This window comes from Pygoscelis adeliae, unplaced genomic scaffold (assembly GCF_000699105.1).
Source record: "Pygoscelis adeliae isolate BGI_AS28 unplaced genomic scaffold, ASM69910v1 Scaffold157, whole genome shotgun sequence".
Taxonomy (NCBI): domain Eukaryota; kingdom Metazoa; phylum Chordata; class Aves; order Sphenisciformes; family Spheniscidae; genus Pygoscelis; species Pygoscelis adeliae.
Window position 1 is genome coordinate 1,067,598 of NW_008825107.1, and position 23,909 is coordinate 1,091,506.

The 23,909-nt window shown below is 43.8% G+C and overlaps 1 protein-coding gene across 1 annotated transcript; it reads right to left on the reverse strand.

Moving 5' to 3' along the window:
• Nucleotides 1–10,473: 10,473 nt before the first annotated feature.
• PPM1K (protein phosphatase, Mg2+/Mn2+ dependent, 1K) lies at nt 10,474–23,753 on the reverse strand. Its single transcript, XM_009327492.1, has 6 exons — nt 23,168–23,753; nt 22,480–22,580; nt 14,795–14,960; nt 14,123–14,267; nt 12,913–13,047; nt 10,474–12,433 (listed from the first exon to the last, which is right to left on the reverse strand). Exons 1-6 carry the CDS (start codon nt 23,605–23,607, stop codon nt 12,302–12,304), a joined length of 1,119 nt encoding a protein of 372 aa, XP_009325767.1. The 5' UTR covers nt 23,608–23,753; the 3' UTR covers nt 10,474–12,301.
• Nucleotides 23,754–23,909: the final 156 nt, after the last annotated feature.

Below are 23,909 nucleotides of genomic sequence, written 5' to 3' on the forward strand. Positions count from 1 at the left end.
GGGGAGGCTGGTGTTTGGTTTGGTTTTGTTTTTTAACGTATGTGTATATATTTTGTAAATGGGTGACAAACTGATCTAGATCTAGGTATATTCACAATGGATTCTTTTAAATAGCGGTAAGGATATGACCCAAACCAACAGAAGACAGGTGGCCCCACTTTTGCTCTGTTAGTAGTTCAGTGAGTGTCTTTGCTCGACGATGAGAGTGTCCTTCACTTGGAATGATTTGGGCAGAGTCTGGCTCTGGGACAGATAATTGTTAAAACCGGCACTGTTGTCGGAACGGCACCATCAATGCCAGACTCTCTGTGGTGGTGTGAGCTCCTTCTGGAAGGTCCTTGGCCCTGTGGGGCACACCTGTCTTCTCTTGATTTGAGCTTCTAGCAGTGAATAATTGGTTAATCCTGACCACTTACTATTTACCCTGGTATCACATGTTTATGCACTGAAAGTTAAATACGTATTTTGATACATGTTTGTTTATTATGTATGTGCTGGTCTGTAAAATGAGATATATTCCTGTTTTGGTATGTATACTAGGTCCCCAAATGAACAGAAAGGCTTCTCTAGAGCCCTTGCACACTGTTGAGTAAATGCAGGTTTGTTGAGATTAGCTGACCCAAATAGATCCCTTTGGATCCAAAGAGTGATGATCAAGTAGCCACGCTGCATGGCTACCCTGACAGATTTGACCCTAAAACCAAGAAGAGGTCCTCAGTAAGCATGTGCGGAGCACTGGAATTTCTGTGTTCAGCTGTTCTTTCTAATGTTGCCTTCGCCCTTCCCAAAATGATGCGAAACCAGCATAGTTCAGAAGACAGGCTAGTGGCCTTAACGTTTTTCGTTTGAAGAAAAGGCTGTTTTAACAACTCTTAAATGCCTTTGAGTCCACAGAGTTTTCTTCCCCTTGCCTCCAGATTTCAAATCAAAACCAAATTTAAGGAAGTCGTCTTTTCTACGGACTGGAACTTGTACCGCCACATAATTAAACCCTAATAAAAACAAGGTTTATGACAGTAACACTGATATAATCAAAACACTAAAGCAAACAGTTGGCATATAGTACTAATGTGGGGTCATGAAGATAGTGGGCCGTCAGTGAAGAGGTAGTCGACTGCATTCAGCTGCATAAGCACGTTGTACGGGTGGTGTTCTACGCTTTCAATGTTTGGCAGCATACTAAAAAAATGAAGGTCATTATTCTTTACAGATTCTGTAGTGTAGAGGTTAGTCCCAATTTACATATTGCAAACAAATCACCACAGCCCTCTGACTTAATTCTTCAGTTGCGCTGTTCCTAAAACTACGTTCTTGCTTGTAGGAGGTGGAGGGGAAAAAACACACCTCATATTTCCTCTGGCAGCTGGTGCTGTGGGCAACTGTTTTGTTCACTTGGGAGTGGGTTTTTTTCCATTTCTTTCAAGCTTCTAATGCAAATACTTGCTTTGTTTTCCATGTAAAAATCTGTTGAGCAAAAATATACTCATGTACACTAACATTAGTAGACTGTATTCTCTGCAAGTACCTCACATGTCTTCTCCTGCCTTGTTCTTTGTAGTATACTTATTCATGTACTCTTAACATTCGTATGTAGTGTGCAACTGTAATGTCATGCTTATGAGAGGGGGCTGGCTGCCTCCAGCCGACATTCATCAGTTCAATAGCAAAACACTTTAGATAAGTTATTTTGCACTTTCTTATGTATAAAATTGGTAGAAACTTATATTTGCTTTGTATCATTTAAAGACTCCTTTTGTTTCAGTAAATGAACTGTGTATAAAATATTTATGCAGTTAAAACTGTTTTTAGAAAGTATTTTTAATTTCAGCAAGTTTGGTTACTTGTTGCATGACTATTAACACAGCTGACTTTTTGTGTCAGTGCAATGTATATTTTTTTTGTCCTGTTATTAACTTGTAAGCCCTAGTTAAATGGCCATTTATTTGTACAGCATCAGGAGTAAATTGAAGATAACTGGCTAAGACTGGAGTGTGGAATTTTGTACTATATTGCAGAATCCAATATCTGTTTTTTGGTGGTTACGTAAAAGGCCTGACGATTTACTATCTAGTGTGCAATCTGTGATATCTGAATGTTCATTGTATATTTGTCTCCAATGCAAAAAGGTAGAGTAACACAATTACAACAATACATGATTAAATGCAATAGTTCAGGTACTGAAGTATTTTTTTCATTTCAAATAAATACCTGCTATTTACCACCAAAAAGCTGTTTTGTATTTGTTGGAAAGACATTTGCAGCTGAATAAATGTTTTTAACATGGGAGTGGTAACTAAGGAGTAACATGCTTCTATATCGTCAAGAGGAGTAAATTTCTATTACTTCTTAATGAGTACAGTCATCCACAATGATGCAGTGTGAAATCGTGTGTCTTTGTTTATTCTTTTTTGCTTTGTAAGTGTCATTGTAGAGTATGAAGCCAGCAGAATTAATTTGACAGTGTGTAGAAGAATAGGCTGTACCAACATACAGAAAGCAGACAGAAAATTACTTAAGTCATGCTCAGTAAGGACAGTGGAAGAGACGGAAGTATCAAAATCCAATTTAAATCATCTTCCCCAAGGAAAGAATGACTACAAGAGCAGAACTTGACCTTACCTGGTGAGAAACAGCCTAAGATCCCCAAACGTTCAAATATTTTACTGATTCTTCAGCCCATTTTTATAGCCTTTTCTAAGCTGGTAATGCTAAAGAATGTGGGTTTTCATGTTGGCAGTTAATTACGTGCCAACACTGGTGGCTAACAGGTTTTCTCTAACTAAAAACCAGGCTTTGATGCAGTTGGGCCTACCACGTTCCTTGGCTGATGAGCACCAGAACCGACATTGCATTCTTGGTATTTGACAGTAAGTGATTTCTTTGGTTGTAAAAGCAAAGGAACTTCTACCGATGAACTTAACTGTCTGTGCTTACTGCGTTTAATATTATCTCCTTCCATGAACTCTTTGGGGTTTTTTGTTATATTTAAATGTGCTCTCAAGCAGTAGTTACAGAAGCAATTTGCATGGCCTTCCTAAGCCGTATCTTGGTTATATAGCATTGGTAATGTCCACTTTTCATAGGTTCAAGTATTTCTCACTCGGGGATTTCCATATTTTAAATCTTTTCATACACTGAAAAAAATGTTTTCTCTTTAACAGTTACGGGGGAATTACTGTACTTCTCAGCATACCTGCAGACACTTGACAGCTGCAGCCCGGCATGCTGTTCTACTGTCATGGAGCAGGTCACAAATGAACTTCATCAAAGCATTTTGAGCCAGTAAACCACGCGGACTGCAGGGAGTAGGATCTGGCATCACTGCCCACTCTTTGGGAGGAGAGATGCTTTCCTAACAGTAGCTCCAGGCTGGTCTGTGCAGCTGGATAGTTCTGTATGCAGTATTTCAACCTCATTTTCCCACGGGCAAAAAATGACTTAGCCACCTTCTGTGATCTGTGCCATATTGTTAGCTAACTGTTCTTAACTTGGTACAGCATTTTGAATGACGCAAAGAACTTGCAATTAGTGTCACATCTTGCCTACAGAGTGCACTGCAGCGCCTCGTCTCCACAGCTTGTGAAGTCTTATGGAGGGCATCGCTCAGCTGTGGGAAAGTGAGCCAGCCCCACGGCGTGATTTTGTGGCCCTCGTGTGCCCTCAGCACCCCAAAGTGCACGTGCTCCTCTCCACCTCTGCCAGCCTGTGGCATGTCCAAAAACTCCCTTCCACAGGTCTCTGAGAAGCCTGCCTTGATGAAAGAAAAAAAAATTGCCCTTTGAGTTTTCCGAGTGGGTTGTGGAGCCAGAGGCTGAGTGCTGTGGCCAGAGCCCGGCAGGCAGGGCTGCGCCACTGCCTTTGGCATGCCCCAGGCGTGGTGGAGAGCGGAGGTGCCAGGAGCAAGCATGGGGAAGCGGCAGGCGCCACAGTCCTGATGGACCTTTTGATTGGGAAAGTGCAGTCCCATCCCTGCCCCATGGAGCACAGCCTTCAATGTTGACATTAAGATAGTGCAATTTAGAGTCCCTGTTGCAAATCAGGTGTTGGGAGAGATAGTTTGGCTCCTTTCTGTCCAGGCAAACAAAAGGGTGATTAATTAAGAAAGCCATAGCCTTTTGTGAGGTTCCTGCACTAAACCTGGGTCTGGGAGAAGGAAGAACGATGCCCTGTGAAATTCATGGCAGCTCAAATGTCAGTGTTGGAGCTGTAAAATCCCCAACAGGCATCAGACAGGCCAGCAGCCAGTTTTGGAGTGAAACGAGGCAGTGAGTGACAGGGCAGCTCACTGCGAGTGTACCAGCCTTTAACTCTAGCTCCATGACAGCTACTGCCAGGCAGAAGCACCTCCTGGGGCCAGATATTCGATTTAGCAGCTAAAACAAATGGCCAGGTCTTCCAATGCATCTGTTGGGTGTGCCAGTTGTTCACAGAAGGTCTGCAGCTGTCTGATTTCAGGGGGGGGAGCTATTACAAACTAAAAAAATGCAGCATTTCATTCTGTGATAGTGCCATAGCCCAGTATATTGTTACCAAATTTGTGGCCAATTTGCTGTGACCAAATTGTCTTTCATCACAGTTGTGATGGCTTTGAGAGTTCAGAAGGGTGAGGTTTGGAGCCTGCTTTCTAGGCTCAAAGTGTTTTGTGCTATATACCATTGTAAAAAATGCTTATGTATTTCTAAAGAATTACTGGCAGTGGAACACGACTGTCTCCATGTCAGGACGTGGTGTTGATTCACTGGTGAGGTTAGTGTGCCACACAACGTAGAGAGAACAGGGTAAGTGAGCACAGAAACAGGACTGATGTCTTGGGGGCCAAATCCTGCCCTATGTTCCTAGGGCAGTTGAGTGACGTTGCATTGGGTGCATGGCTGGCCCGAAGGAAGGGGAATTTGTAAGAAATGGGACCAAAACTTTGAACACGCCCACTGATGAGCATAAGCACAATCGTGCCTGCTCAAGAGTCTGCCACAGCCCCTGGCAGGCTGCCCCAGCTGAGGTCCTCTGTGCTGTGGGGCAGGCAGGCCAGCGGGAGATGCAACATAGTTTTTCTAAGTGTGAATGTCTAGGAAAAGCTGTGAAGTCATTATCGCATGGAGGGGAATGACCAAAAAATGTAATGACCACATTAAATAAAGAGTAAAACCAGGCTGCTGAGAGCCAGTGGCAGCTCAAATCCAGCCAGTTTTCCAGGTGCTGGGCCTTCGGCTCTCCCACCAGCACCTTCCCCTGGGAGGATGGACTGCTTCCTCCCCACTTCTGGTGCCACTGTGGCCTGTGCCGCCTGCTCTGCTTTGCTGGGCAGAGCTGCAGGGAGGTTAAAGCGCTGCAGTGCTGAGCAAGAGCAAAGATGACCTCTGGGCAAGAGTATGTTACAAACGTAAATACTGATGTATGGTTTATGTGTGTGTGCACACAGAGCAAGGCTCTTGCCCAACAGCGGTGATGAAAACCCTGTGTAATCAGCCACGACCTCCGTCCCGTGCAGGTAGGCTGTGAGGGGGTGTTGACACAAGTTGCCCTCAGCTTCAGGGAAAGCTTCCAGCCCTTCCTGGGGGGCCAGCTTCTGTGAGCACCCCATGTGAGAGCAAGGGCTGTTTTTCTTAAAGCTTGGCTGCTCTCCAAGGCGATCCTGATGAAGCTGGACAGGGAACCACCATGGTGCTACTGGGACACAGCTGCCCTCTTCCTCTCCCGCAGGCGTGCATGAACCAGCAGGTCACAGGGACGCTCATTACAGGACAAACGCTCCGACTGCAGAGTAACCTGGGAGCCATTTCCCAACTACTGTGAAAGGGCAGGCGTGAGGAAAGGGCAAAGCTATCCAGCAGGTTTCCCGACACGCTACCCCAGCTCTTAAAATTCACCGACCTGAGCAGTGATTACTATATGCTTACCACTACGGGATATATGCATATATCTAAGAGCTGATCAGCTCCAAACTGAGCTGAGATGTGGACTGGCAACAAAGGATAACAAAAAAGGACTCGCTTTAGTCCTAAAAGAAAGGGCTGGGGCTCAGCTGTAGGAAACTGCTAGGTCTTCATTGAAGTCAAGGCTGCTTCTTCTTTCAAAGGAGAGTGAAAGTAGGTTTAAGTTCAGCTGTAAAAGCAGTAGTAATTAAAAATAATAGTGATCTCAGGGCTACTTCTGTGGATGAGTTAAAACCCTCGGCTGTTATTTTCTCCTTTTCATTTCTTTTAGGATAACTGAAAAGTCTTCAATCCATGCAGAAGCCGAAATATATTCTTTTATTAAGGAGGCCCAATTTGTTTCTTTCCACTGTGTCACAGGATGACATTGCTCACCATGACAAATACCCAGGGTGTTTTTCTGTTTCACAAAAGAATTATCTTTTTAAGATGGACTTATTTTAGAGAGAGGGCTTTCTGATTTCTTGGTATTGTAATATATCAAAATATACAAGACAAAAATAGCAAGTTAGAACGTGTCGCCCTGATGCAGCAAAGCCTGTGGACGCTGACAGAGCACAGAGATAGAAGGTACTTTGCACTGGTTAACACTGGGTGAACGTCTTTGTAGGCAAAACCTTGGTTATCAGAAGCTTTTTATGGCAGGAGCTGAGGCCCAGGGCTAACAAGACAGTCACGACACAGCTTGAGAAGCAGAAACTTTTCTGGTAGTTTGCAATGCGGTGGAAGAAGAAAAATCCACTTGTAGTGACACAACTCTAGAAGCCAATTCTTTATTAAAAGATCTTTTAAGCATTCCAGTACAGACTTATCTGCTCCACTGTAGCTTTGAGTTGATGAAGACGAACAAATGTTTTAAAAAAAAAAAAAAAAAAAAAAAAAAGGCAAAATGGACACCTCTATAAAATTAAGCAGTAGATGAACTATGGACACTGATTACACCAAACATAAACATCAAACCACAGGAATTATACACAGTCCTAAGGCAAACTATGTAACAAATGTACGCAATTGCACTTAAGTCTGTAGAAAGTTACTACACACAGCGCTGCCCAAGCACTCAATATCCTGGGTCAAGAGGACACCCCGCTGGATATCCCTGCATTGAGAACAGCAGCTTCGGAACCAAGGAATACCCGGAGTGTTGCTATACCATACATTCGGCTTGTTGGGTGAGTGACCAATAGACCTAGCAGTGCCCAACTGAATTTATTTAAGAAAAATTAATACTAAACCAATTTCACTGGTATCTGTTGTTTTGTGCTTCTCCATTAGCTATAAACGCTAATGCCTTTGACCACAGCACATCCACCTGCTGAGACAGAAAAGGTGATTTGATACCCTGATCCTGTGGAAGTCAGCGGAAATCCTGCAAGGAGTCGAAGCTCCTCACAACTTTTATTTCCCCCAAGTATGTAAAAAGCAGTAATATTGCTGATCTCTCTCTCCACAACCCTGTTCTCAGCCACAAACTGTGCTCCATGATTATTCTCCAACCCCGAGCTTTCCAACCAAAAGGGACTGATTGTACTGAGGACCCTGTGTTAAACGAACTGTTGGATCTCATCCCCACTTCAGTCTCTTGCACTATGTTCACCTTCCAGAGAGACCAGCTCTCCTAAATCAAGGCTGCAAATGACATTTTAGCGAGTTCCCTCTACAAGGCGTGAAACCCCCCTTTCCAGGTGGCGGAGAGACCGAGCTGGAGCTCCAGTTGCAACCTCAACACCTCTCCTAGTAAATCCTCCAGCAACACGAGGCCTTTTGTGCCTTCCATATCCTCACAATAAAAACAAGTATCTAGCTGGACAGCATTTTTCACCTTTCTGCACCCACAGTCCACCCTCCTGCGGCGCCTGTACAGTGAGATATACCTCTGCTCCAAGGGGAGTGTTCAGGCAAGAAAATACTCTTACCAGATTCAATGGAGTTTAGAATCCATCCCTAAAAGGCAGGAAAAAAGCAAACACTTGTTACAGTTTGCTCAGTAGGTCACCCTTAATGTTCAGTTCACTCTGTAATAAACAAAAAATACCATTCTTTTCGTTGAAACAACAGATGCACGGGAAAGATAGGGAGCTAGAGAGCAAACTGAGATTCTGTTTCATTTCATTCAAAGTGTAAAACACCTCTACTGATGTTTCAATAATAAACCTCTCTGACAGGCAACTGCTGCTGTTAGGACAATTTGCTCTCTGTCCTCAAGTTGAAAGGAGCTCTCTGCTAGGCAAGGGAATTTTGGCGGTCCCTGGGGTGTAAAGCTGGTTGCTTGCAGAGCTGCTATAGGCAGCAGGAGGCTTATTGACTAGATGATAGAAAAAACCTAGAAGTACAGCTTCATCATAGTAGAGCAGTACCTAGCTCCGGTGGAGAACCCTATGTCAAGAGGTTTGCTGGCCGGACATTACTGTGGCACTGCTAATTTGATCCCCTGCTACCACTATGACAAACCACTTCCATTTTCCCCAACATGGATTTACTCCACTGACTTCATAGTCCGTGCACTCCAAATTCAGTGCCATACACCTATGTCCCACTCAACACGTGAATGTGTTGGTAAAGCTCACTCTGCCAACACGGTACCGGTGTCAAAACAGCCCCAAAACGGAAATGCAAGGGCAGGGACTTGTTCGAATGACTCTTCAGTGAGAAGTGTCAAATGATGAAATATCCATCACCCAGGAAATTGCAGGCTTTTCCCCGACTTGGAGAAAAACAAGGTTTGGTGCAGTTGCCACTAAATCTTAGGGCACTTCACTGTTATCTTGGTAGGAAAAAGCGGTATTGTGGTTCAGGAGGTAGAGACCAACAGTTCTGGTAATGGAGTGTTTCTACAAAATGCGATGCTTTTCAATCTGGAGCCGAGACTTGCCGTGTGCAGCATGAAGGAATCCACACAAACCAGTGTGAAGGTACCTCTGTTCTTAATGGAAGGAGGAACAGGCAGACTACTGGGCCACGTGGCAAAGCATTTCATCTGCAACAGTAGCTCATTTACTTCAGAATGAGATGCAAAAAGCTAGAGTAAACAGGCAGGGAATAACCTGTGCGTTAAGAAATGCATCTCTCTAATCTCCTGTCAGTTACTGATTTGCTTTTCCTTAGAGCAAAATGGCTCGTATCTTAGTTTTAGGTATGTGCTAATTTATGTGTGAAATTTATTGGTAGCTATACAAAGTACCTGTTAAATATGGGTAAGTTTTCAATTTCAATACAATTAAGTGGTTCCACAGGTAAACCGTACTGCATGCTAAATTCTTTCTCCCATCCATTTTCAGGCACTGATTTCCATGTCAGGAGACATCCTTTCACCACAGTATGCAATTCTGAAGTTAGCCCCGCTTTGAGCAGGAGGCTAGGCTAGATGACACCCAGAAGTCCTTTCCAATCTAAGGTTTTCTGTCATTGTATAAAGGCAGTAATAGCAACCGCCAATACATCTTTATCTAATCATCTGCTATTTTGCAAAGCTTTGTCTTATCCCTTCCTTTATAAAATTTAAAAGAAGTTATGGATGGATCCTTCCTCTGAGAGGATAACCACTCTGTTAGAAGAAATAAAAGCCCCCAACCACTTTTATTCTCTATGAAATTAGGCAACCAGATAGGGATAAAACAAAAAATGCCCCAAAACCTCCAATGAGAAGAAAAACTGCCATTTCATGTTACATCTGGGTCAATGTTTAGAAGCTACTCTAACTGCCAGGTCATTCCTCAGAGCACCTGCTCTTCATTTGCAGTGTTTTTCATTAGCAGCCTGCATTTAATACCATGTCTTCAGCTTGGCAAGTATCCAGCACTGCTCAAAAAAAAAAAAAAATCAATGTGTACTTGTCACGAACACCCCCAGCACCCTTAATATCTTTTGCCTGGATAGATGGCTAGCCGGCCGAACAGAAATGAGCAGCATTTGGAACAGGACAGCGTCGATGGAGCTTGTCCAAATCCCTGCAAGCACGCTCAAGCCTGTCTGACACTTGACACCAAAGCCACCCCCACAGCAACTCCCTCTCCAGAACTTGGCTCTAGCCCTTCACTGTGCCCAGAGCAAGACTGCTGCGTGCTGTGGTTAACCCTTTGCTAGGAACTATCGGACTTGCTGTTTTAGCAGGTTACTTCTTTGGCAAGAGAAAGGCTGTCAGCTGTTCATGCTGCAGCGCAAACCCGTCACAACTACGTTCCTGAAGCAGCTCTCTGAACCTCTGTGGGTGTGACCTCTCCTTAAGTGCTCAGCAGAGGCTGCGTTTTGCCATTTTTGCCACAAATGGGTCGTGGGAATCTTCAAACTTGCCGCAGACTGAGAACCTGCTCTCGCTGGTAACAACTAGAAGTGCCCCTCTGCCTCAGGTAAGCAAGGCTGAGCCCAGGACCACGACCAGCAAACATTCTGATCTCGGGTGAAGACTGAACCCCAACCCTGGGGAAAATCTGGGGAGAGAGAAGGGATTATTATTGTAAACCAGTGATGCGCTCATTACGGAGGCCTGGGCAACAAAATCCAATACAACAGAGATTTACATATACCGACTCACAAGCTCTTTGTACTTACGAACTGAACATACATGTTACATACACCATGTAACACACCAAGTGATCGGACAAAACCAGCGTACTCTCTAAACACCTAGTATTTAATGCTGTCAGTACAACACTGTGCTCTGCTGGGTGCTGCTAGGCCTTCGACCAGAGGCAAGGAAAAACATGTGGAATGACTGCCAAAGGTGTAACCCTGGGCTAAAAGGAAAGGGCTAAAATTAATGAAGATGTGTACTTCACACTGGAAAATGAGTATCAGGCCAGGCATCTCAGAAATATTTTTCCTTATTGCAAGGTGATTTAGCATCAGGCAACTTCTCTTTCACTCTTTTTTTGTTTTATTTTCACAATTGTGCTGTTGGAAACATCCATAGAATGAAAAACATTGCGGCAAGTCTGAGAAGAGCCCAGTTCTTCTCTGCCCATATTTCATTGCAACAGGGTGACTCGGAGGCCACAGGAGCTGCACACCTGATGTGGAGTGGAGGAAGAAGGAGGTCTGAATGAGGCATGCTGGGACAAATCTTCACCTGCTGCCAACACATCACCTGCAGTCCATGTCACAGCAGCGATATGAGCTGGCTCAGAGCTCCGGCCCCCCATGCCTCACTGCACACAGACTCCCTCTGGAAAGCTAAGTGGAAATGCTTCCTTGAAGTATAAAACTACCTTCTGGTGTCTGAATATCTGACACCTACTAGAAACAATACCCAGAACTTATAAAAATTACCTTACGTTATTATAATGCTCTCTCCTTTCTCTAGCTTGCTTGCTTTGGGCATTTTACAGCTCCCTGTATACCATGAAGAGACACAGGAGATCATGACTAACTGAAAGAAACCTTCAGCGGAGGGCAGGAAAATCCTCATATATTTATGAAGAAATAAACTCTCCTGTCTTACACATCCAAAGAATCTTGATTAGTAAACTCTTTGAAATTAGCTGGTTTTCTTTTTAAAAAAAAATTTTTCAAATTTGATGAGAGTCTCTGGATATCAGAAATGTGCAGCTTTTTCCCTCCTCTGTGCTCCTGTCAAGCACTGGCACGCCAAAGAGAAGATGGTGCAAGGGGCTGCTACGTGGTCCACAGAGACTGTACAGGCTTTGGAGCCAATGGAGAAACGTTTCCATCTGTCCAACGGCACGCGGCTCCAGCCTGCTCCGTCTCCTTGGAGCTAGAGGATCACGGATGATGGCGGCGAGAGCATAAAGCCCTGCAAAGCAGCACTGTCTCAGGAAGTTGTTCAGATACACCAAATGCCACTGGCATCAGAACCTAAACGCTTCTGAAACTTCTCCCTTATTTTTCACCTGCTTCTCCTGAAGCACAGGGGAGTTTTTAGTGGCTGCACAGCGGAGGAAGACAACAAACACGCTTTTTGTCTACCTAAAACCACTGTGCGTTTGTTCCCCCATACATTAACATACAAAGAAGCCAGCATGTGGCTCAGAGACTCAGACTTACACAGCTGCCAGGTAACTAAGGGTTCTGGGTAATACAAGCAGGTATGAAACAATTGTGCAACACCCCCAGCCTTAGGTGAAAGCCCAGAGCCTCGTCTACATGAACAAAGTGATGTGCAGAGCTGCTGGGACTACAAACCCAAAGAAATAGCTGCCTCAATGCTGACTGGAATAAATAAACGCAGCAAAATGCGATCAGCCATAAGCAACAACAGGGCATTAGGCACCGAGGGAGCAGTGGCATCTTCTATAACACTGGCAACAGAAGAGATGGACAAGACACTGAGTCAACCTATGAACAGATGGATGTGTTCTCCTGTAGCACGCTGTGTCCAGATTATGGCAGGAAAAGATAGCTGTGGCAGGTCTTCATGCCCACCTCCCGCTGGAAGCAAAACTGCGGCTGAAGGAGAAGTTGATCTCACCGTTTTTGTACTTTCCCCATGCTCCAAATGGCACTATGACAACTGTGCTGTTGTCTTCAGTGCCGAATTGCATTGCCTGAGAGAAGAAACAAGTAGTCAGCATCATCATCTTGCTTGGAAAAGGGAACGAGTGTCTGGCTCCACATGGGACAGCATGCCCTGAGGCCTAAGACTTCCTTGCCCCTTCCCAGCCCTGATGCTGCATTCTGGTACGCCCCAAGCTTTCCATAGGATATGCCACCACCCAGAACCCCGGTGAGAAACTGGCCATTTCTGTCTATGCTGATGACGTATTCAGCGCAGGAATAAACTGCAGTTACGGTCCCACACAGTTCAGTGGATCGTGAGCTAAGCAAGTTCATTGAAATGATGCCTGGCAAGGATGTGGCAAGACCCAGGGTAAGCAAAATGCTAGCCGGTGGGACTAGTGAATGTCTCAACCAGCACAGTTCAATTCACTTGAATGTGTGGTTGTATATTTGTTCTTGTTTTTAGAACCAAACCAAACCAAACACAACAACAAGCATTTTGTGCCAAGAGAAGCCCTGGCATTACCTGCTCAGTAACAACGTGGGCAGCTTCGGCAGGATCATGGCACTGGTTAATGAAGTCGCAGATCTCCTGACTGTTCACCATGAAGTTAATACCGTCTGTAGTAAGGACCAGGAAGCTGTCGTCTGCATGATGCAACTGCAATAAAGGCACACAGTATGCACAACGATGGAGTAAGTGCTGCAAGGCAAATCAACTGCCTTCATTTTTTTTTACACTCTGTTGCAAAGCACTTTTTCTGGGGGTGCTGCGTGCTCTCCTGCTTTCTGTGCGAGATCTAACTGGAACCCCCAAACCCTCGGCTAGCCAAAGGCTGCCCCTTGAATTCTCGAGCATATCCATTAGCCATAAAGACTGTGTTCCCTGTACTAGAGGAGAGCGTCTTAAGGTGCTTCCAGTTCTAGGAAGCAGCCCTCTGAATACACTGAGACCAAAAGACCAGATCCAGATGTTACCCAGTAAACAAAATGCTTCCTTAAACTGAGGATTTCAAGGAAGACATGATAGCACTGCGGTCATCTCCCTAAACCCCTCAGGCCTAGTGGGTGGCATTTAATTAAGACCAACTGAATATAAATTCCCCAGGCCCTGGGAGGTGCACTGGGGCAAAGTAACAAACAGAATATGAGCTGAGAGGAGAGCCTTCCTGCAAAAGTGAAGGCAACTGTGCTGAATACCTTCTGGGTGGTTAATTTGTTTTCTGGACAACTACAGAGCTATGGTAAGATGCATGCAACTGCCCTTTTCTCCTCTCTTCCTCCCAAGTGTGCAAACCTCTATGTATTCTACTTTTTTCGATGACAGCCCATCCGTATCCCATCTATTTCTCAGTGATGGTTTTATATCAGCATTAATCTCAAAATTATCCACTTGACCACAAGCCCCAAACAGACTAACACCTTTGTATTTCAGTAATGGATATCACGTGTTATCTTTCTTCCCTCATCCTATTTTGTACTGTGATAAATGGGATTTAGAAGTTGATCTGGTTGAATTTAGTATCAGGGCCAGATTCTTTTCTGTCCTGCTAGTGTTACTCTGAAATGACTTAATTAGAATTGGTCGCTGGTTACTTCACCACAAATAAAAAACAATGCTTGGCCATCAGGCTTCACCTGGGCACATGTCGTGTGGGTACCGCCACCTGCATGAAATACCTATGATGCCCCTTAGTCCGAATGTTGCTGTCCCTGTTAACCAGGCCTTCTTTTACCTGAACCCTTTTTGTTTCTGGCTGGGCTATCACACCACTGTTTTTAAGATCCAAATCTCCTATGCTCCGCGTCATTGCAAGTCTACCATTCACATGAGGTTGTCCCAGACTGTTCCAGGCAACGAAGCCACCGCACTTCCTAATCCTGTCCAGAGGCACAAAAGAAAAAGCGAATATGAGTTACTGCTTCACACTATTACTCCTGTCTCTATCTGCAATTTCTGTCACTAGCTACTGATACAGAATGGGGTACGGAGGACCTAAGCTGGGAGACTGAGGGTTGGCTTTTGCTGTTTGAAGGGCTTCACGGAAGGGATGTGGCTTGGCGGGCTGAGTCCTGACCTGGGAACCATAGTGCATTTCTTCAGGTCTTGGCTCTAACTTGGCAGTCTTGGACAAGTCTGAACCCTGTCACGGCTCTGTACCGAGTCCTAGCTGTGCTGATCTTACTGCCGAGACAGTTTACGCTCATGCAGGGCTTTCCACATCCCCAGTCCTCTAAACGGAACCAAATGAATTAACTGGAGCTGTGCCGCTTTCTGCCAGCTCAGAGGTGATCTCGGGGCGTTGTGTTCAACTCTGCTTTCTTCCAGGCCCAACCCAGCAGCAGAACACAAGCACGTCCTGACCAAGGCCGTTCCCTGGGAAGACACATCATCAGCTGACAGGTACCTTTCCTTCTCCTCCTTTCTTTCTGGAGTATGGTCAATGGTGAGTTTCATGGCCTTTCCCTTTCGACACAGCAGAGCACGACTGTCTCCCACACTTGCCACAACCAGCTCAATACCGTCCCGGAGCAGAGCCACTGTTGCAGTGGTCCCAGAGTTCATCAGAGTTGCTATAAACGTCATATCAAAGAGAGAGTTTTTAGCACTGCCTCAAAGCATGGGACCATTTATAACAGCAAGAGTTTTAACTGGTAAAATGAAGACAACTTGTGCTCTACATTACCAGTAAGTAACTGCTTTTAAGTTTAAACTAAATCTACATATTAAAAAAAAAAATACAGCACACATGCATGCATGTAGGACATAGAGAGAGATAGAGAAGAAGTGGAAAGGATAAGTATTTCTGTGCAACAACATGGCTCCATGCAAAGAGGGCAAGTGGAATAAAAGCGGTACAAGGTACAGTGGCTTCCTTTCAGCCTGTACCAAACAATTTTTCTGTCCCACCAGCTCACCTCAAGTTACAGCGTTATCGTCCCTATCCCTGGGCACAGTGACTGCACGGGTAGCCCACCATAAAGCTGATGGCTCTTCCCTTCTGTTAGGTGGTGAAGTGGGCAATTGAGTAATAGTAAATGTAGCTCCATGTAGTTCACCGGAAGAGAAACACTAGGTTGCTCCTTCACCCCAGTCTGTGGGGTCCTGCCGTTGCTGTCAGAGTTGTTACAATCTCCCTCTGCTTCCCCCCGCCTTGCCAAGAGACAAAGGGTTCAGCCAGCAGGCCAGTGGCTTTTTTCAGAAAGGGACGCCGCTCCCTTCAGATCCTGTCAACTTGCTGGAGGTCCCAGTACAAAGGTGAAGCTGGATTCTGCCTTGCCTTGTGCCTGCGAACCGATGCAGTCAGCTGGTGGTGGCTCTCCCGGCAATCTGCCCTGGGCACTGGTGGGATCACTTGATAGGGGTGTACAGTGACTGCCTAGAGGGCAAAACAGAGCCCTCACAGTAAGGGAGCGAGCTGAGCTGACTGACTTGTGTTCAGGGACCTGGTTGGATTAACTGGTGCAAGTAAATTTAAGGGCTTCTCATTTCAATTTCTACAACGCTCTGGAAAAAAAGAAGTGCTTGAAAAGGAGAAATGCGAGTCTGCCTATTTCAGAAAAGATCTGCAGTCCTAGCCGCAGTGAAGGAAATGCCAGAAGAACTGTCCAGCTTTCCTTTTTTGTTTCCTTTTTGAAAGGAGCAGTCCCATTTTACAGTTAGTATCTTCCCCTCCTGCAAATTATGCAAAGGTAACCCAGTGAGAGGTGCCTGGAAAGCAGTAACTCCTGCCAACTTGAGCTATTACAGTAAAACGTCTGGCCAGGACAAGCTATTGCCTGGAACACATTTGCATTCCCAGCCAATGCAAATCCCCTTGAAAGGCCCTCTGTAGGTCTCCTGCATTCTGGGATTTTCCAGTTTTCCCAGGTTTTAAAGGCAAGCCAATTAGAGAGGTGTTTTGGGCTAACTTAGGAATGAGAATCCCCAGTTATATTCCTGTTTTCACATGACTAACAGTTGAAGATCTTTCCACCATCACTTCTGCAAAGCTCAGCTACAACTACACGCACTCCTTCCTCTGGCCCTGCAGCCCTGACCCCGGGGAGGCGGGATGGATCTGAGGCAGGACTGTGCGTTTGAGCCCGAGGAAGGCCAGCCAGCCCCATCTCTGACCAGCTGCCAGCAAACGGCATACACGTGGCACGACCCCCTGCGTACTATGGAAACAAAAATGCGAGTGCTCTGGGATCTTGGTGACCTCTTTCCCCAACCCTGAGAGGCCTCGGCACCCCGTAAGTAAAACAGGGTTGGGAGTAAATTGAAGTGCACAAAGCCCTGAAAGATGCATTGAGCCTTGTTGTGCAGCAAAAGCAGTGAGTTGATGAATCAAAAAAAAAAACCTCACAGAACAGTCTAAACAAAGCTTGTGTTATTATTTAAAACAGGTATTATTACTGCAGTGAGGACTTGGTTTAGCTATACACTTAACCAACACGTCAATCGTGAACATCAGCTGGGGTGACCTAGGTCAAATCTTGGACTACGTTATGGCTGCCATGCAGGCTACGATATTCAAAACTATTTAGATGCCGGTAGCTTCAGACTATTCAGGTAAGCACTGACATCCTGTTTCTGATTTGAAGCACGGACTAGTCCAGTGCAGGCTCACTTTGAGGTACATTATAAAAGCAAGATGCTAACAAGTACCAGTGTGATTAGAAATTTTAGTAGAACCAGTAAAATACCTGTTTTAGCCAACAATTAAAAGAAGTGAAATGAAGAACCTACGTAAAACTACCTTTTTATTTCACAGAAAATACATTTTATTTAGACATTAAAATTAATGCAGAACTGCCGCTACTCTCCCATTTCATTCCTTGGTTTTGGAACTATGCTGACAAACATAAGCAGTTTCTGAAAAAGTTAAGATCCGTAGTCTTTAGTTCATAAATGACTGGAAACATTTGGACATTCAGGTGAATCTGCATCTTTCAAGTGCGAACTCTCAAAGAAAAGAGCCGCTATCACAAAATCAAGGGACAGCACTAAAGAACAATTCAAGGTATTGTCCAGAATTGTGGTAATGGTCATAGTGACTTGAGCTGTATGTACATTTATTAATTAAATAGCACTCCTGGAAAAATAAATGCTGCTCACGCTCTCTTCCTTGGAACCAGTTCATGATCTGGGTAGGGGTGCAAGAATGTGGATGTAGCTAGACTACAAGCATTATGTGATTTCTAGCACAGCTCGAAAACACAGGAATGATGATGGGATAACATTTCTAATGCTTTACTACAACTGCTGCTAGGTTATTTAATAATATCAAAATACATTGCATCAGCATATATATTGGTTTTAACAATTAAAGAGTTTATTTTGTTTTCCTAACAATATCACTATAAAACTAAGATCTTTCAATAGGTTCTTAACACTCACTGGACAACTTTTACTGCAAGTCATCTCAACTAATGTGACAAAGAGGATGTGGGAACCTTCCAGTAGTCCAGGCTAGGAACCGCCGGACTCCTTCACCTGGGACAAAATTAAGCAGATCTCTCTTTCCACTGAAGCCCAGCATATAGTGTCCAGGGCCTCCAGTTCTAGAGCTGCTGACCAGGTACAGTGTCTGCCACAAATAACACGCACACAGAGGCAAATAGGAAATTCACCCAGGGACTTTGTTCAAACAAAATAAACCTGCAACACTGGAGATGAAAGAGTAAGGGCTGCAGAACAGGGGAAGTAGTCACTCTCGGGTTTGCCTGCATTGTCTTTTGCAGGTCATACAGGAAGTACTTGAGGCTTACACATGCACCTTTGGCCACAGATAAATCAGCCTTGGTATTTCTGGGGAATTGCCACCATTCCTGCCTTCTCACTAAAACTGTGTGACAAAACCAGTTTAAATTCAGCCAAAATAAAAGCTACAATATTTTTGGAGGTAAGTAACAAACCAACAAATCAACCAAAGAATTTTATCAATGCTAGAGGGCCAGCTGTCTCATATATGGAAAGAGCGGCCACCCTGAAGAACATCTTCAGTACAGAATATGGCCCAATCTGTTTCCTCAAGGTAATTTATTTATTTTTTTATATATATATATATATTTATATATAACACAAAAATGGGGAGTTCAAACCAGTGCCAACTAAAATGGGGCCATCTTAAAGGCACTGAATTGAAGTATATGAATCATTCTGACCCACGAGAAAATACGCAAAATAAACACCTGTTAATATCGTAATTAGTATCTTCTAACTTGATTAGGTAATAATCAGGGCCCTTGGATAAAAAGGCTGCCTTTGTAACGTTGATGGATTTATGAAATATTTAAGTACAATTTCTGCAGCTCTCCCTTTTCCTCAGTGTTGCAGGTTAACATATTCAAAGAAATAAAAATCATATGTTTGAATGGTAACATAAAAAACCAAAACCAAAACCCACTACTTTTTAAATTTAGTTATTTTTAGATATCTTTTGCTGTTTGCTCAGCATAGTAAGATGCCAGGAGTGCCTTTCAAACATAGATACACCAGTTAATACCTGGCTATGTTTTAATAAGATGGCTATTCCAGAAGTGAGTGGCCAATGCGATTAGAGTTGGATGTAGTGAACATGGAGGTCGATGGAAAGACTCCCTGTTGTTTTCTCTGAGTAGTGGATCGCAGTGAACAGAAGCAGTACCTTGTAGGACCACACTAGGCCAGGAGAGGGTTTGTCTTGCGTTTCTCCAGAGAGATACTCAAATTTCCTCAAGCACATGATTCACTTCCCTATTTCTGTCCTTGCTGAGCAAAGCTATTCAGCCTTTACATTTCAGTTTTTATGGCTGGTCAAAAATATCAGAAAATTCTGTCCGTCTCCATTAACAGTTGTCCCGTGGATAACGACATATTTGTTGGACGTGAGCTTCCTTTACTGTGTCCTGTACCTAAGTTTAGCAGCAATTTAAAAGTGACTGGATATATTTAAATGCGTGGAAGTGAATGAAAATGCATTTTTTAAGAGATATGAAACACCATGCTTCAGGGCTCAGGCATATCTCTAAGCTGTTAATGATTAGAAAGGATTTAGGTGGAGGACAGATTACCCCAGATCTGCCTACAGCAAGTTTCTTACGCTTTTGTGTGAAACAACAGGTACAGATTACTGTCAGAGGGGATACTGGACCAGTCTCCAGCGGGCCAGTACAGCACTCCAACAGCACTAGTGAACTGCACGCCAGACACAGCAGCAGTACCTGGAACACATACATGTACCTTTTTTTTAAATTGAAAGCTCACAGAAACTATTATGCTATATATTTTCCATCTATAATTTCAAATATTCTGTAATTGTAAAGTGACCTACAAAGGGCCGTACCCTTGAAGACGTAGCTAGGTGCTCCAACAAGGCACATCTCTAGTCCTGTTAAATTTGTGCCATTGTATGAGTTTTTCACCCTTTAAATAGTACTATAAACAATGTGTCAAACAATATCCATGCTATTTTGGCTACAGGGATTTGTCCCAGGACTTATGTTCCTTCAAACACCCAGGCAGACACTTTCAAAGCTGGTCGTGTGTAGTAAAGACCTGGACATCCTGAACATGCACTGTTTTTTTTTGCAGATACAGCGAAAGGAGTGAACCCTGGCAGGGTCATCTACTGGAACAAGACTAAGCTACTACTTTCTACTTCATCAGCTATGGCCAGGTTTCAAAAGGAGTCTTGGGAAGCATCCAGCGTATCCCAGATACCCAGTGTTACACAACCAGCCACCATTTTCAAGATACTTTAGCAACGGTATTGACTGTCACATCTAGAATAGCCACAATTAATCAGAAATTTTGCTGGCAAACTGAATCAGTTTGGAAGTAGGCTTCTAACAAGGATACATGCCAAGCATTGAAATTTTATGTAACTTTCAAAACAGCAGCAACAACAAAAATATCCACACCAAGCAGTCAACATAGTATTGAATTATTTTAACAACAGATATGCAAAAAGTTTAATTTGTTCAGAAATCCGCACTTGTCTTTCCACCCTGTTACTCCACTCTGCCTTATAGCTTGATTTTCAGCTGGGCAACCAGTCAAGAGCACAGGGCACTTTTAGATCCCACTGGCTCCTGCAAGAGCTTGCAGGTGCTCAGCCTACCTGAGAAACACTGTGTGCTTGCCAGAGTGTGGCCCCTGGGGATGTTTGACAGCACTTTTGCCCTCTATTTTGCTTGACCTCGAGCTTTTCTAATGAAGAGGGTTTGTCCAGTATCTTGGTAACTGTTAAGTAAATTTGCTGGCATTTGCATTGTATTTCATTAAGCAGCACCAGGCAGTTAAATGATACCAAAAAAATCCTAAAATCCTATAAGCAGATCCAAAATGCTCAGCTTGCTGCACAACTTGTCTGTCAAATATTGTTGTTATCCAGTTCCATAAGTCTCATTTACAAAAGGCTATAATCAGAAACCGTTTTTGGAATAACAGAATAATATACCAAGTACAGTTCCCAATCCTTCTCCTCAAGGAGCTGCTCTGACGCTTAACAGAGGTCACGTCAATGAGCCAAACCAAGAGCTGTCCTACTAACAAAGGGGTGGGGAAGGGGACAAATACAACAGATCTTCATGTTAGTGAAAACGAAAGGTCCTGATCCAGGGAAGCACATAATCCTGTATTCAGACGCTTTCTTGAATTTGGGCTTTTAAGAAAATGTATTTGCAAGGAGGCTCTTGGATAAAAATCACATCTGCTCTACTGATGTCTCTCTCATGAGCTCAGTTAAAACTCACCCCGTAGATCAAAAATGACTCTGGACTTTTTTACCACATCATTATTTTTTAAAGGATTTCAATAGAAAAAAATAAAATGGGATGTAATGGGGAAATGAGCTTTATAGATTTAATCCCCCCTTTTTAAGGGCTGCATTTCAGGACTTAAGACTTTTTTCCTGATACCCCTCATACCTTAGCTTGTACCAGGTAAGAGGAAAGGTGCGTATCCCTCACAGTGCTGCAATAGTCAGGCTACCTGTCCTGCCAGGAAATTTTTGAGTCTACCTAGATTCATCCAGCAGTTAAAGTGCAGGAAGCCACTCCATTACTCGATTGTATTCATTGATGCTTAAGAAAAGTAGCTTGAGAATACAGTATCACTTCACTCCCTAGAGGGCTTGTTGGTTTCAAGCCTTTCTTGGAGAGAAAACTTTTACAGTTTCTGTTCTCTGAAGCGACCTCAGTCATTTTGCCAGCACCTGCACCAGCACTGGGACAGGTTTTTTCTTGGTTTTCTTTTGTTGTGGTGGGTTTTTTTTTCTAATTGGGTTTGTTTTGTTTTGTTTTGTTTTTAAGACTGGCTAAACTGACTCTTAAAATTGTATCTCATGGCTGAGGAAACTCCTATGACAGAACTGGGACGGGGACCTCTATCTCCCTTCCCAAGTTACTCTCTATAAGCTTTAGATGTACTTAGTCTCTAGACACATATACAAGAACTTGATTAACAGCCAGGACTAAGGAGTCTAAAAGGGCTGGTGCCAGCCTTACCACAGCCAACCTTGTTTTCCTCTTCACTGCTTTTTTCCCTTTCACACTCAGCTACTCCTGTGATTCTGTTTGTGCAGAAGCAATACCGATTGTATTAATTTTGGCTTACATTCCTCCTCAGGTCCAGCATCCAAGTTAGAAAGGGGAACTTTTGACACTGTTGCTTTAAACCCACAGGAATAACAGCTTTAAAAAAAAAAAAAAAAAACAACAAAACCCAAAAAACCCAAACACCAAAAACCCCAACAAAAAAAACCAAACCAAAATCCCCCTCCAGGTTTCTCGCACAGTAAAGTTATGCTCCTTGCAAATCTAAATCACTCTTTGCTAACTTGACACACACTTTCCTTGACAGAATCACATTAAGAGAAATTAATTGATGATTATGCTAACATTCAGATTAATAACTCTCCCAGTAAATTTGATTTAGACTTTATACAGCCTTTTCATTTTAAGGAGGTAAAGCATAATTGTTTCATTTGCAGTAAGTGATCAGAGCAAAATCCTGTGTTAAGTAAAACTGTTTTCAAGCATTTTTTCTGGACATTTTACTATAAACTACTGAGCAAATAAGAAAAACCTTATTCTCCACACCCATATAAGTAGAATATTTACCTACCATCAGCAGACAGATGAGCGTGCCTTTCATATGCTTTGTTTATTTCTAGAAAAGCTTTGTTCAAAACATTTTCCAAGTTCTCCTCCTCAGCAAGAAATTCTCTGGAAACAAACAAGTAAACAAAAAATTAAACTTCTTTCCAAGAAATATACGTCTTGATCAATCTCTTCCATAGCCTTATCTCCACCCTGCATGCATTGAATAATGCTGGATTTCAGTGAAAAGGTAATACGATTTTACTAATTATCTGCACTGGAAGCATAATCCGGTAATTCTGCAAATAGATAAAATTCATCTTCCAACACCCAGGGATGTGACACAGAGATACAGAAGAATGTAAGCAAGCCGTAGGTCAGCAATCACAGTGACCCCCCATCTGAAAACAGTCAATTCACACTCTCTCTGTGTTCCCAGTCCTTTCCTGGAAGGTGAGTACAATTGTATTTTCCTTCTCTTATCTTTGTGGGCTTGCTCAGTGGGGCAGGCACCATGCAGAGTAAGTAGTTCATAGCACGTCCATTGTAATGGACTGTTCCAGCCTGGTGTTCCTGCTGTCCCCGCTGGGCTAGGTGGCTATATAGCCTAGGAGGATTAGCGACAATATATGACCCACCGGTTCCCCTTCAGTCCTGAGGAAGGAACCTCTACTGTAATTCATTTGACACGCATTTACTTGATGCACACTTACTTAATATATTTTTCCATGTACTTATCACAGAAGTCTGCTGCCGCTGCCCCGCCATGTCCATCGTATACTGCAAAGTACAGGATATCCTCCGTCAGCTGGGCATAATCAAACCGGTCTTCATTTTCCTTGCGCTTCCCGATATGGCTAGCGCAGCCCACATTGGCCAGGCTGACTTTTGGAATCGGCTTCCCATACTTTATGCTTGGTGGGAGGAGAATAGGTTCATCAATGCGATTGTCCCAGATGCCAAAGGTGTCCCACGTGGTAGGTCGGCCGCTCCCATCTGGATCGAAGCGGGAAGCCCGGCGCTCGGAGGTGGAGCTGTAGCACGCAGCTGTCGGACGCTTCTCGTCTTGCAAGAGGCGGGACGTCAGCACAGCTCTCCTTCGTGCTTGATACCCTCCGGTTCGTACCAAATTAATTAAAGTAGCTGTTAACATAACTTGTCTTCACAAAGATTTGTAGGAATAAAAGATCAGGAATAAAAGATAAGCAGCTGCTGGAATGTCTTCGAGAACAAAGAGAAAACTGATCAGGAAACAAGAAGCACAGGAAGGGGAATTTTCAGTTACATCATTCAGGAAACAAGGTCACCCTCAGAGCCCGCTAATCATGCGTAGCACAGCGCTGCCTCGGAGAAACTACAGAGCAATCTGTATGACTCACTGAGAAACAATCCTACACAGACCAGCCCACATCTAATGGGGAGTACTACAGAGAGGTCAAGGTAAGGCATTTCTGC